Here is a 15,815-nt window from a genome sequence, read left to right as displayed (position 1 = left end):
AACTCGTAATAGCAAAACTCAGAAAATTAATTAAGAACAAGTTTCTTTGTTACATAGCCATATCAAAGAATAAAAACCTTTTTACAGTTATATCTATGCTACTCATTTAAAAAAAACTCTCTAGTCCAGTTCTAAGTTTAGTTTATACATTCACTCAGAAATGTCATTCTTGTCTTTGTTCCATGACGATCTCTGTATCAAGTCCTCCTTAATCCCAATAAATGACAATACTCTCATCTGTCATGGATCTCCCCCACCCCCTCCTCCCCCTTCCTCTATACTTATATAGTTTAAAAACATTTTACTTACATTCCATTTTTTGCTGCAAGAAATTATCAACATTTCTTTGGAGGCAATAACTACACGGCTTGAAAATGAGAAGTGCATGAAGAAATAGATCTGAAAAAGTTTTATCTTGCTTCAGCTTGGATTCAACTGATCTCAGTGGAGTTTCTAGTGGCATTTGACTTGTTTGTATTCATGAATCATTAAATACAGTTTCACTGTCAGAGACCTTTAGCTTTACTCCAATTTTCACATTTCCCTCTTCCATAAACTTCTTCTTCTTCTTCTTCATTGAAGGGACAGGTATTGCCAGCTGCAATAGCTCCCTAGAGGATGTGGCAGGCTCTTAGCAGGGCACAATGGAGTTGATAGCTCACTAATTCCTTCTGCACATGGCAACAATTGCAGCCACAGTGTAGTGTTGTCTTCTCTTGGCTTGTAAACTCCAAGGTCATCAAAGGTAACATCCACTATACAATCACTAAACTTGCAAAAAATTATGAACTGTTTTCACTGTTCATTGAATAGGATCTATTTACTTCGTGTTTCATATACCTTTTCTGTGCCTACTGAGTTCAGTAGTTACATGAACTACTTTCTCTTCTTTTCATAGATGATCCACACCATATGTGGAGCAGCAACTTTACAAACCTGCCACCCAACACATCTCTGTATACCTGAGTATTGATTGAACCTACATTATACACTACTGGTCATCAAAAGTGCTACAGATGCGAAATTTAACCGGCAGGAAGAATATGCTGTGATATGCAAATGATTAGCTTTCCAGACCATTGACACAAGGTTGGCGCCGGTGGCTACACCTACAACGTGCTGACATGAGGAAAGTTTCCAACCGATTTCTCATACACAAACAGCAGTTGACCAGCGTTGCCTGGTGAAACATTGTTGTGATGCCTCGTGTAAGAAGGAGAAATACTTACCATCACATTTCCGACTTTGATAAAGGTCGGATTGTAGCCTATCGCAATTGCAGTTTATCGTATTGTGACATTGCCGCTCGCGTTGGTCGAGATCCAGTGACTGTTGGCAGAATATGGAATTGGTGGGTTCAGGACGGTAATAAGGAATGCCGTGCTGGATCCCAACGGCCTCGTATCACTAGTAGTTGAGATTACAGGCATCTTTTCCGCATGGCTGTAAGGGATGGTGCAGCCACATCTCGATCCCTGAGTCAACAGATGGGGACATTTGCAAGTCAACAACCATCTGCACAAACAGTTTGATGGCATGGCTATCAGCTCAGAGACCATGGCTGCGTTTACCCTTGATGCTGCATCACAGACAGGAGTGTCTGCGATGGTGTACTCAATGACGAACCTGGGTGCATGAATGGCAAAACACCATTTTTTCGGATGAATCCAGGTTCTGTTTACAGCATCATGATGGTCGCATCCGTGTTTGGCAACATCGCGGTGAACACACACTGGAAGTGTGGTGTCACCACCAGACACCACACTTGCTAGGCGGTAGCCTTTAAATCGGTCGCGGTCCGTTAGTATACATCGGGCCCGCGTGTTGCCACTATCAGTGATTGCAGACCGAGCGCCGCCATGCGGCAGTTCTAGTCTAGAGAGCCTCCCTAGCACTCGCCCCAGTCGTACAGCCGACTTTGCTAGTGATGGTTCACTGTCTACATACGCTCTCATTTGCAGAGACGACAGTTTAGCATAGCCTTCAGCTACGTCATTTGCTATGACCTAGCAAGGCGCCATATTCTTCAAGAATGTATTCTGAACCATGTACCGTTAAGAGCGACGTTCATCATTAATGGATTAAAGTTAAGTATGAAACTAATTATGTCCGCTTTCTGAATTCTAATTCTTTATCATGTTCCAGACCTCACGTCAGTATAGTCCTTCCCTCCTCATGCCAGCCTGCGTGAGCTGAAACGTGTGCATTTCAGCCTCCAATAGTAACACAGTGTTGGCTCTTCTGCCAACACAACAGGAAGCATGTATTCATCATCACCATACTGGCGTATCACCCAGCGTGATGGTATGGGGTGCCATTGGTTACATGTCTCGGTCACCTCTTGTTTGCATTGACGGCACTTTGAACAGTGGACATTACATTTCAGATGTGTTACAACGTGTGGCTCTACCCTTCATTCAATCCCTGTGAAACCCTACATTTCAGCAGGATAATGCACAACCGCATGTTGCAAGTCCTGTACGGGCCTTTATGGATACAGAAAATGTTCAACTGCTGCCCCGGCCAGCACGTTCTCTGGATCTCTCACCAATTGAAAACGTCTGGTCAATGGTGGCCGAGTAACTGGTTCATCACAATATGCCAGTCACTTCTCTTGATGAACTGTGGTATTGTTTTGAAGCTGCATGGACAGCTGTATCTGTACACACCATCCAAGCTCTGTTTGACTCAATGCCCAGGAGTATCAAGGCTGCTATTATGGTCAGAGGTGCTTGTTCTGGGTACTGATTTCTCAGGATCTATGCACCCAAATTGCGTGAAAATGTAATCACATGTCAGTACTAGTATAATATATTTGTCCAAGGAATACCCATTTATCATCTGCATTTCTTCTTGGTATAGCAATTTTAATAGTCAGTAGTGTACTATCTTCTGTTGCTATACCAGACCTGCTCAGTGAGTGACTGGGTAGAAGTATGTGACCCATTTAGTGATGTTACATAGGACCACAATTTTCTCAGGTTTTGGCAAGGTCTTTTCACTAAAGCATGACTGTGAAAGTTGTATGCTACAAGCATTAATATTTTTATAGACACACAAATTTAAACAAATTTTTTCCTGTCAACATTCCACATTCATTTTTGAAATGAGATTCCAACAATCCCTGCTTCCTCAGCATTTTACAAATTTTATTAGTAAATCATTGTGTGTCTTTTCCACCCTTAATCCACTTACTCATTACGTACTTCTCCAGAGCATGCTTTACAATCAGTGTAAACTTTGCCCATAATTCTCCTCCATCCATCATATTGGAACCAAGCGATGTCCATTCTTTGTGTAAGTAGGATGTGATAACAGCTTTTCCACTCTTTCCTGCATATATAGTCTTCTGCTCTCATTGATGTAACCACTGTCTCTATGGTGCCATCATGACACTAATCCCTGTCTATTCTGACCCTATCGATAAGGTGAGGCCTGTTTGTAGTTGCAAGGTCTAAAATGTTTCCATTGCATGTGGGTTGTCGTAGTAGCTACTCAAGACTGATTTTGGAATGTGTGCTCAGAACTACTTCACAAGACTCTCTATCCATACCTCCTGCAGTGAATCAATTGATGTCCCGGTCTGTACTGAGTATTGCATGAAAGGTTCTCCTGCATTACTGGGGATAGACTTTCTTTGAATAGTTCTACAAATGTTAGGTAGAAGTCCCTAGGTGGTCACCAAGATTAATGACCCTACTGTTCTTACCTGATTGTAAGATGAGGTTTTTTCCCATATTCGTCAGTCAAAAATACAAGGTCATCTTATATTCCCCAATTAATCCTTGCTGCTGAAGTTAACATTTTTATGTTGTTTAATAGATTATATAGGGGTCATATATTTACACATGAAACTTCGACTGTTGAGGTCACATGCAGATTTATTTTGAAGGACTCGGAGGGGTGGGGGTGGGCAAACAATACTCGTATTCCAACAGCCTCAAGATTTCTCGATACGCCAAAGCGCTTGATACAATATCGACATTGCTTGAAGATCATGTGACATTTGACTTTCATGGTGGGAGTGCAAGAGATAAGCGATAAATTGTGGGCTAGCCACTGCAACAATTTATTACTCTGTTTAAAATTTGACAATTTTGTGAAATGCAAGAGGAAATAGCACAAATTTCTATCATTTTACAAACTCATGTTGTATTTGAACAGGTTTGCAATAAATCTCGTACATGTATGGTTACCATGTACAAGCATTAATGCTGCTTTTTAAATAACGTAACATTCAATATTTTTTTTATTATAAGAGAGCTTAATGATTTACTAAGAATGTTGCAGATGAAAAATTCAGTGAAATTCAGTTGCTGTTCACGTATTAGAATAATGGATAAAAACGTTACCAGCTTTTAATTAGCCTTAGAACATATGGAGAAATTGAGACAAAAAAAAGAAGGAAAATTGATCCAGATTAATGTCTAACGAACAAAATAATTCATATTAAATTGACTATAATTGTTGTCATGAGAATAAGTTACAGCAGCAAGACTTGTCGAGGAGTTAGTTCAGCATCTCGCAAGATGAGCGAAAGTTTGGGAACTGGACTGTATTGTGATTGCGATCTTTTACTTATGTGTTAGTTGCTGATGTTACAGAGGACTTGCACCCTACTAAATATTCACAGTTGCTCAAGCACAGCAATACTGTAGGGTTTAGGGGGGGAGCAGTAGTGATACCAGCATGACTGAGCTGAGTATGGGGAGGGGAGCAGTGAACGGGCAGCAAATCGTGTCATGTTGCCAATCATGGGAATGTATCCCATGTACTTTGTGGTTTTAGGAATGTCTGCCATGTTTAAGCTGCAGTTTGCATGAATCCATTTGTAGTCTGAATTGATCTGACTTTAAAATTGGACAAATACTCAACAACAGTATCCGTTCCTGTAGGAGATGGTATATGTCTGTACAGGGGCTGTGGTGTATATACGTGTTGGGTACTGCAATGTTGTCGATGCGCACCATGATGTATGATGGGGTAAAGAGAGTGCTGGTTCTACACAGGCAATGAAAGACAGGTAGGCAAACAATTTGTTTGGATGCAAGGGCCATTGTAACATTCTCACGCCAGTGTAGAAGGGAAATCTGATACGTATTCAGGTAAAAACAGCTGTAGTCTTAGGTCACATGGTAACCACAACCTCAGAATCTCAACATATTCAGAAAAAAACAGCCAGATATTTGTGACAACAATGATATAAATTTCACAGCTATTCTATTAGGATGATGATGATGATGATGTTCAAATCGAATGTCATGTGACTAGGGCCTCCCATCGGGTAGACCGTTCAGCGGGTGCAACTCTTTCGATTTGATGCCACTTCAGCGACTTGCACATCAATCGGGATGAAATGATGATGATTAGGACAACACAATACCCAGTTCCTGAGTGGAGAAAATCTCCGACCCAGCCGGGAATCGAACCCAGGCCCTTAGGATTGACATTCAGTCACGCTGACCACTCAGCTACTGGGGGCGGACACATGATGATGTTTAAAAATAGCGACATCACAGATGACACGGTTACGTAGTAAGCGAAAAACGTAGAAAGGAAAAAAGTCCACAAACTAATGTGAACCATTTCTTTTCATTTATTTTATTTCTGCTTGTATTATCAAAATGTAGACAACCAATAAATGGCATCAATTTAGGATAAGTGTAATGTTAATTTTTTGGGCAGATACTTTATTTAAATAAAACATTTCATGATTTTGATTACTCAGAATAGTTTAAAAATAATTTTTTCACAAGACACCCCCGAAGAAAAGGGGACATATTAACAATCAGGTTTGCCTTATATTCTGGTAAATACAGTGTATGATGATCAGTTATCAATAGGACCTGAAAATGCAACATTTATTTGTAGAAAAATTCGCATGTATTTTTGGCAAAATGTGCATATAATTTTTTAGTTTATAAATGATTAGATGCACAAATTTATGTTATCACACTATGTGCCTGAAAAAGCCTTCATGTGAAGAAATTGTGTAATAAAAAGACTTTTCACTGGAATGTTTACTTTTGCAAAAACTAAAATAGTTTTCTCTCTGCCTGCCTCCCTCTCCCCAGAGGCCCAAAATGATCGTTGCTTACTTCTTTCTTAGGGCTTCATTTTGTTTATGGTGATAATCAGCAGCATTTTTCCACCAGTGAACAGAGTGCTTCTCTGATTTAAATGTTTCTCATCTGAATTTTGTAAACCAATTTCCCAATTCTACTTCTGTCCGCCGCTCATGGTCTCGCGGTAGCGTTCTCGCTTCCCGAGCACGGGGTCCCGGGTTCGATTCCCGGCGGGGTCAGGGATTTTCACCTGCCTCGAGATGACTGGGTGTTTGTGTTGTCCTCATCATTTCATCATCATCCAGGACAGTGGCGAAATTGGACTGAGCAAAGATTGGATAATTGTACGGGCGCTGATAACCACGCAGTTGAGCGCCCCACAAACCAAACATCATCTCATCCAATTCTACTTCTGGTTCATCATGTGTTTGCTCCAGTATTGATTCTGAAAATGCAGTTATAGTTGCCCGATTTCAACTTCAACAACAGTTTTCACTCTCTTGTGGTCAGGTTATCTTGTTATAAATTTTTCTTAATGTGGGTGCGGAGTGACTCTTCTTGCAGGAAAGGAGAAGTAGAAATAGAAATATTAGACTGAGTATGAAGTTGCCTAAATCTAATAATTAATTAAAGACAGTCAGCCATTGTGCTGACTGAATCAGGAACCGGATCAGCTAATTTCCAGGTGTTATATTTGACAATTCTAGCAAAACCTCTTCAGCCCTTAATATGTAGACATGAAAGTAAACAACAATTTCTAGAGTTGGTTTATTGTCACGTGGGAGATAAAGAGTGATTATACCAACTTTTGAACTGTCGGAGTAGACAAATGGAAGTGTTTCTATGTTCTAAGATGCTAAGTCCCACAGCTGATTCCTTTGTTGTGTTACGCAGTGTTTATCAAGACCATTCAGCCACCCGGGGCCAATTTAAGGCTTAAGTGACACAAACCGCCACTCAGAGCACCAAGCTGAGAGGGGCACCTTAGATGCCACAACAGTAAGATTTCTGTATACAGTGTATCACAGTGAGTAGAACAAACTGACATAGATGAAAGTATACAGAGGGAAATGGAGAGACAAAGGGTAATTTGCTTCTGTAAAAATGTTCTCAAATTGGCCCTCCTACCAACCACAACTGACATTTTTCAAGGCCATTGAGTGCACCAATACATCAATGCATTCATGCCGTTATTATTTTGCAAACCCATTCTTACACATATTATTTTACCAAATCGGGCTTCGCCAGATGATATGACGTACTAGTAACTGAAATAGTGATATGTTTTTGATATTTTTTGGGGAAAATAAATCTATTTCAAACAATTTCCAAGAAAATAGCCAGGATGTAACAGCATAGCTTGGGAATAAGCAACTGCACACCAACACTTCTGCTCTCGATCCTTTTCCAACCAACTGTTGGTGATCAAAAATTCTTCTCCAAAAATGTTTGAACCAGCTACTTCTCAACAAACACCATTACATTTGTTATGTGTCGACAGAAGTGCCGACACAGTGTTATTTAGAAGGGCCGAATAGGCACGCTATCAGCTCACCCAGAATATCATGAAGTCTGAAACAGGATGCTCAATGAATGCTAATAAGAAAAGTACGTTGCTTTGGGAATACTTAACTTTAATCCATCCTTTTGGTATACATCGTTTATGGTGAATACAAGTATGACTCTCTCCAGATATGGTTAACTGCGCCTTGCTAGGTCGTAGCTATGGACTTAGCTGAAGGCTATTCTAACTGTCTCTCGGCAAATGAGAGGAAGGCTTCGTACGTCTAGTCGCTAGCAATGTCGTCTGTACAACTGGGGCGAGTGCTAGTCCGTCTTTCTAGCCCTGCCATGTGGTGGCGCTAGGTCTGCAAGTACTGACAGTGGCGACACGCGGGTCCGACATGTACTAATGGACCGCGGCCGATTTAAGCTACCATCTAGCAAGTGTGGTGTCTGGCGGTGACACCACAACATTAGTATCCATTAGTAACCTTGAATATGGGGACAAATAGACAAGAACTAATTTATTATTCTCATATTTCAAAGAGTCCTTTTATCAATGAGTATAACAATGAAATGAAAATCTGTTACTGAAATAAGGTTTTTTTCTGAATCCTTGCCACAGCACTAATGTAGCTCAAAAATTTCTTTATATGTTTACAGATTAAGTTGGAGTCCTTCCTAGAAGATGTTAACAGTATTCTTAACTCCGGTGACGTCCCTAATTTGTATGCAGCAGATGATCTGGAACGCATCAACCAGAAAATGCGTGGTTTTGTGACAGAGATGGGACTCCCGCCAACCCCAGCTAACCTATTTTCAGCGTATGTCAAACAAGTTCGCGCCAACTTTCATTGTCTTCTGACAATGAGGTAATTGGTAATAATTTATCAGATTGTGACTGATAAAACTTCCTTTCGTGTTTTATTGATCACAGGGAGTTTTTCTATACTATTACAGAATCTGCTTTTAACAATCTATTGTAGGAATCATTATATTTATTGTAATCATATAGAAATGTTAGAACACATGAGGCAATACTGACCCTACGAGTTATCTTAGAAAATAGATTAAGGGAAAGGCAAACCTATGTTTCTAGCATTTGTAGACTTAGAGAAATATTTTGACAATGTTGACTGGAATACTCACTTTCAAATTCTAAAGGTGGCAGGGGTAAAATACAGTGAGCGAAAGCTATTTACAATTTGTACAGAAACTAGATGGCAGTTATAAGATTTGAGGGACATGAAAGGGAAGCAGTGGTTGGGAAGGGAGTGAGACAGGGTTGTAGCCTCTCCCCGATGTTATTCAATCTGTATATTGAGCAAGCAGTAAAGGAAACAAAAGAAAAATTCGGAGTTGGAATTAAAATCCATGGAGAAAAAATAAAAATTTTGAGGTTCACCGATGACATTGTAATTCTGTCAGAGACAGCAAAGGACCTGGAAGAGCAGCTGAATGGAATGGACGTGGTCTTGAAAGGAGGATATAAGATGAACATCAACAAAAGCAAAATGAGAATAGTGGAATGTAGTCAAATTAATGATGTGGAACATGTCAGGTTAATAAAAGATGTCTGTACAAGATATTACATTACACAAAATATTGCATGACAATAATGTTTAAGTTGTTTTTAGTTGTTTATTTCCCTTAATTTATATCTAAAAATTCAGCCACTGAATAGAAGGAGTTGTCATCTAGAAATTCTTTTAATTTATTTTTAAATGTTAGTTGGCTATCTGTCAGGCTTTTGATGTTGTTTGGTAGGTGACCAAAGACTTTTGAGGCAGCATAATTTACCGCTTTCTGTGCCAAAGTCAGATTTAACCCTGCATAGTGAAGATCATCCTTTATCCTGGTATTATAGCTATGCACACTGCTATTACTTTTGAACTGGGTTGGATTATTAACAACAAATTTCATAAGTGAATATATATACTGTGAGGTTCCCTAGATCCTTAAATAGATGTCTGCAGGATGACCGTGGGTGGGCTCCAGCAATTATTCTGATTACACGTTTTTGAGCAATGAATACTTTTCTACTCAACGATGGATTACCCCAGAATATGATTCCATACGAAATCAGTGAATGAAAGTAGGCATAGTAAGCTAACTTACTGAGATTGTTATCACCAAAATTTACAATACCCTAATAGCATACGTAGCTGAACTCAGACGTTTCAGCAGACCATCAATGTGTTGCTTCCAGTTTAACCTCTCATCAATGGACACACCTAAAAATTTTGAAAATTCTACCTTAGCTACAGACTTCTGTTCAAAGTCTATATTTATTACTGGAGTTGTGCCATTTACTGTACGGAACTGTATATACTGTGTTTTATCAAAATTTAAAGAGAGTCTGTTTGCTGAGAACCACTTAATAATTTTGTGAAAAACATCATTTACAATTACATCACTTAGTTCTTGGTTTTTGGATGTTATTACTATACTTGTATCATCAGCAAAAAGAACTAACTTTGCATCTTCATCAATGTGGAATGGTAAGTCATTAATGTATATCAAGAACAGTAAAGGACCTAAGACCGAACCCTGTGGGACCCCGTACTTGATAGCCCCCCATTTTGAGGAATCAGCTGTTGTTTTAACATTACATGAACCACTTATTTCAACTTTCTGCATTCTTACAGTTAAGTATGAATTAAACCATTTGTGCACTGCCCCACTCAAACCATTATGATTTAGCTTATCTAAAAGAATTCCATGATTTACACAATCAAAGGCCTTTGAGAGATCACAAAAAATACCAATGGGTGATGCCCGGTTATTCAGAGCATTTAATATTTGATCAGTGAAAGTGTATATAGAATATTCTGTTGAAAAGCCTTTCTGAAAACCAAACTGACATTTTGTTAGTACTTTATTTTTACAAATGTGGGAGGCTACTCTTGAATACATTACTTTCTCAAAATTTTTTGATAGAGCTGTCAGAAGAGAGATTGGGCGGTAGTTGTTGACGTGCGACATATCCCCCTTTTTATGCAATGGTTTTACAATGGCATATTTCAGTCTATCGCGGAAAACACCCTGCTCCAAAGAGCTATTACATATGTGGCTGAGAATCCTACTTATCTGTGGGGAACAAGCTTTAAGTACCTTGCTGTAAATGCCATCAATTCCGTAAGAGCTTTTACTTTTCAGTGAGTTTATTATTTTACTGATTTCAGAGGGAGAGGTTGGTGGAATTACAGTTGTATCAAACTGCACAGGTATGGCCTCTTCTATTAGTAGCCTTGCCTCTTCTAGTGAAGATCTAGATTCTATTTTCTCCACAACATTTAAAAAATGATTATTGAAAATATTTTCAATTTCTGATTGTTTGTTAGTACACTTGTCGTTCAGTTTTATGGCACTAAAGTCTTCCTGTGCTCTTGGTTGCCCTGTTTCCCTTTCAATAATATTCCAAATTGCTTTAATTTTATTATCAGAGTTACTGATCTCAGACATGGTACGCATGTTTCTGGACTTTTTAATAACTTTTCTTAGTACTGCACAATAGTTTTTATAATATTGAACAATTTCGGGGTCAGTATTCCCTCTTGCTGTTAGATACAGTTCTCTTTTACGGTTGCAAGATATTCTTATTCCTTTAGCTGGCCAAGGCTTTTTATATGTTTTCTTGGAATTATGTTTAACTATTTTCTTGGGAAAACAATTTTCAAATACCCTTAAAAATGTATCGTGAAATAAGTTACATTTCAAGTTTGCATCGGGTTCCTTATACACTTCATCCCAGTCTAGCTGCCGTAGGCTTTCCCTAAAGTTTGCAATATTTATATTGTTAATTGAATGCACTGCTTTGAAAGTCTGATTTGATATACTGCATGGAGCTATGTCATGTACTGTAACTATCTGTGCACCATGATCTGAAAGACCATTCTCAACAGGATAAGCATTTATGTCCTTAAACTTATCTTGGTCTATAAAAAAGTTATCTATCAATGTACTGCTGTTCTCTGTTATCCCAGTAGGAAAATCAATGATGGAGCTCAAATTGAAAGAACTGAGTAATACTACAAAGTCATTCTTCCTATTACACTCTTTCAGGGAATCAACAATGAAATCCCCACAAATGATAATTTGCTCCCCCCTGTCTGACAGATAGCACAACAAAGCATCCAAGTTTTCTAGAAATAGCTGGAAATTCCCTGAGGGGGACCTATACACTGTTACAATTATGAAAGTGCCATCATTTAGTTTAAGTTCAGTGGCACATGCTTCCATATGTTGCTCTACACAAATTTTTTGAGTTTCTAAATTTTTTATTGTGGAAGCTTTTGACATATATGGCAACTCCTCCTCTCATCATATTATCTCTTCTTACATGTGCAGCTAATTTGTACCCATTGATGCTAACCTTTTGCATATCAGTGACAGTGTGATGCTCAGACTGGCATGGTACATCTATTACATTCTCAGTTTCTATATCGTCTAAACAAAGCAGAAACTCATCAATTTTATTCTTCAGTCCACCAATATTTTGATGAAATATACTAACATTATTTTTCACTTTACTTTTGTGAGTATCTTGAACTTTTTTAACATCTTTAGTACTTGCCTGGCTGAGTTTCCCACTGGACATTGATCTTACACTAAAAAAGAGTTTCCACCATGAGATGTAGTTCATCTTACACTAAAAAAGAGTTTCCACCATGAGATGTAGTTCCTCCCCCCTTTAAATTTCCTGCTATCAGCCCAGCCAGTTTACCCTTCCCTTTCTTGTTGAGGTGTAGGCCATGTCTAGTATAGTCCCACCTACAGAGTGAATCAACAGGAACCACACCAATGTGTGACCCTGCACCAGATCCAAGTAGCCGTTCCAACTCCAAATTAACTCTCCGGACAGAAGAGCTCAAATGAGGTCGGTCGTGGCACTCCGGAACCGACACAAACCCAACACTGGTATGACTCGATGTTGACACAATCTTTGATGTAGTTTAGGCAAGAAGAGAATAGAAGCTTTTGAAATGTGGTGCTACAGAAGAATGATGAAGATTAGATGGGTAGATCACATAACTAATGAGGAGGTATTGAATAGAACTGGAGAGAAGAGAAATTTGTGGCACAACTTGACTAGAAGAAGCGATCAGTTGGTAGGGCATATTCTGAGACATCAAGGGATCACCAATTTAGTATTGGAGGGCAGTGTGGAGGGTAAAAATCGTAGAGGGAGACCAAGAGATGAATACACTAAATAGATTCAGAAGGATGTAGGTTCCAGTAGGTACTGGGAGATGAAGAACCTTGCACAGGATAGAGTAGCATGGAGAGCTGCATCAAACCAGTCCCTGGACTGGAAACCACAACGACAACAACATAAGAAAGAATAATTACAAACCGAGCAATCATATCTTACAGTAGGTTATTTGTCCTTCAAATGTAGGCAGTTATGATTCTGTACAAACACACATAATGATTTATGCAAAGGGGTGTTGAAGGGTAAGAAATTGCTGACACTCCAATGAATACATTCTTCTAAACTGTTAAACTGTTAAACAAAGATGTACATATTTATAACACCAGGAGAGACCTTGACAAAAGATGTGACAACGGTTCCTAACATGTCCATTATAATTATCCGGGCTGTTATGCCGTGGTCGGTTGATGAATGCTGTGGTGATTCCCAACGTTTCGTCTCCGACTGCGGGAGACATCTTCAAGGGGGTCCGTAGCTTGATGGAAGATCCAACACACACACTGGCTCGCTACTGACTGCCGCTACATTCCGTGTCCGCGCGCCCCCGCGCCGCGGCGTGACGTCACGTGTTTTGAAAACGTCAGTGCAATTGGCCGCTGTCCGTCGCCGTCGATCGCCGTTGCCATCACCCAGTAGTGGACGAGTGGTACACATCTTCTTTAACACCGGCATCCATATACCGTTTAATTTGACGCCCTCCTCCTTTCTGTTGAAATTATTTGGGTGTTTAGCGATTTCGATCGCCTCCCTGTAGAGCCTTTCGTAATATCCGCTCGTGGCCGCTAGTACTTGCGTCTCCTCGAAACGAATATTGTGGTTCCCCGGCTGGAAAGCATGCTCCGCAACAGCTGATCGTTCTGTTTCTCCTCTTCTACAATTTCCCTTGTGCTCTTCCAAACGTTTAGAAACAGTTCTTTTAGTGGTACCCACATAAACATCACCACAGCTGCATGGGATCCTATACACTCCAGATTTTTCCAATGGTTTGCGAGCGTCCTTGGCAGGCTTAAGGTATTCCTGTATCTTCCTGGTGGGCTTGTAAATTACGGTAATATTCCGCTTCGTCAAGATCCTCCCTATTCTTTCCGTTACATTTTTAACAAACGGCAGGAAAACCTTAGATTTTGCAGTAGCCTGTACGTCAGTATGATTTCTGCGTGGCTGCCTCAACGCACGTTTTATTTCGGCGGACGAATATCCGTTCTTCGTTAGTGCATTGTGGAGATGTTCCATCTCAGCGTCGAGCAACTCAGGTTCACAAATATTTCTAGCTCTGTCCGCTAACGTCTTGATAACACCCCGCTTCTGTTGTGGGTGGTGGTTCGATTCCCGGTGCAAATAACGGTCCGTGTGCGTGGGTTTGCGGTACACTGAGTGGCCCAATCTACCATTTTCGTTTCTACACACAAGCACATCGAGGAAATGTAGTTTGCCGTCTACCTCCTCCTCCATAGTAAACTGAATTCTTGGGTTTATACTGTTCAGATGTTCGTGGAACCGGCTTAGTTCCTCCCTACCATGTCTCCACAACACAAACGTGTCATCCACGTATCGGAACCATACATTTGGTTTCTTGCTGGCAGTACCTAAGGCCTGTTCTTCGAATTTCTCCATAAAGAAGTTTGCAATTACGGGACTTAGGGGGCTTCCCATAGCCACGCCATCCGTTTGCTCATAAAACTGTTCATTCCACTTGAAGTATGTGGTCGTCAAACAACACTTAAACAGCTCTAAAATATCGGCAGGAAAAATTCGATCCAGCTGTTCCAATACATCATTAAGTGGAACCATGGTAAACAGCGATACCACATCGAAGCTGACCAATATGTCCTCCGGCTGGACCACTATGCCATTCAATCTGCTGATGAAATGTGTCGAATTCTTTATATAAGAGTCCGAACGGCCCACATGTGGTTTTAACAGCGTAGTCAAAAACTTGGCTAACGAGTAGGTGGGCGAACCAATGGCACTTAGTATCGGTCTTAACGGAACATTTTCTTTATGAATTTTGGGCAATCCATAAAGCCTCGGTGGTAGCGCAACCGAATTGCAGAGACCTTTCTGTACACTCTCTTCAATGGAGGACTTTTTTATTAACCGCGACACAGTTCTGAGAACGTTGTTAGTGGGGTCCTTATTCAGCTTCCTATATGCTTGCGGATCCAGTAGATCCGTAATTTTTCTCTGATAGTCGGCCACATCCATAACCACCGTTGCGCTTCCTTTGTCAGCTGGGAGAACCAAAATACTACCGTCGTCATTCAGGAGTTTTAAAGCTCTTCTCTCACCCACAGTTATATTACTTTTCGGCGGTTTTGCATTGGCTAATATTCTCACTGTTTCTATACGGATTTCTTCAGCTGTTACAGAATCTACACTGCGAATTCCTGCTTCTACATTGGCTATAATTTCTTCCGTGGGCACAAAACGCGGACTAACAGCAAAATTTCCTCCCTTGGCAAGCACAGATGTCTCATCGTCAGATAACGAACGTTTGGACAAATTGATAACGGTCCGGGAAACGTCTAAATGCCGAACAGTCTGATTAGGTAGCAAATTATCAAACTTCTTCTTCTGTCTACTAGACGTCGTCAACATACGCTTCCCCATGGTATCATGCAGTAGTCTATCAATTTTATCCCAGTCACCGCTGCACAGTTTATTACTGATCGTAATATGGAGAGACATTAACTTACAGTTTGTGCTTGCCAAGTCCCGTCGGGTCTGCTGAATGCGCTCTCGTAGTAAGGCCTCCTCAGTCCGTTTGAAAATGCGTTGTGCCTTTCCCGAATAGAACAGTCGCTTTATCTTCAGAAACTTCGGTATAACGCCGACGGCTCTGCAACAGGACAGGAATGTGAGGGAACACAAAAGCTGCACTCTCTTCTTCTGGAGTCCTTCCAGGCGTCGCACTTCTCTTGACATCTCCTCCCCGTAGAGGCGTCTGATACTAAAATGTAAACTTTCACGGCCGGAAATATCATGTCCATTATAATTATCCGGGCTGTTATGCCGTGGTCGGTTGATGAATG

The 15,815-nt window shown here is 40.3% G+C and overlaps 1 protein-coding gene across 1 annotated transcript in view; it reads left to right on the top strand.

Annotated features, from left to right (window-relative positions):
- LOC126092652 (dynein axonemal heavy chain 1-like) overlaps positions 1-15,815 on the top strand; it is an 894,951-nt gene that overhangs the window by 511,275 nt on the left and 367,861 nt on the right. The window contains exon 34 of the mRNA XM_049908374.1: positions 8,232-8,440. Within this exon, the coding sequence (XP_049764331.1) occupies positions 8,232-8,440 (209 nt within the window). The remainder of the gene's footprint in view (positions 1-8,231; positions 8,441-15,815) is intronic.

This window comes from Schistocerca cancellata, chromosome 7 (genome assembly GCF_023864275.1).
Source record: "Schistocerca cancellata isolate TAMUIC-IGC-003103 chromosome 7, iqSchCanc2.1, whole genome shotgun sequence".
NCBI classification, from domain to species: Eukaryota; Metazoa; Arthropoda; class Insecta; order Orthoptera; family Acrididae; genus Schistocerca; species Schistocerca cancellata.
Note: the sequence above shows the minus strand (reverse complement) of the source record. Positions and strands in the feature narration are given on the sequence as shown.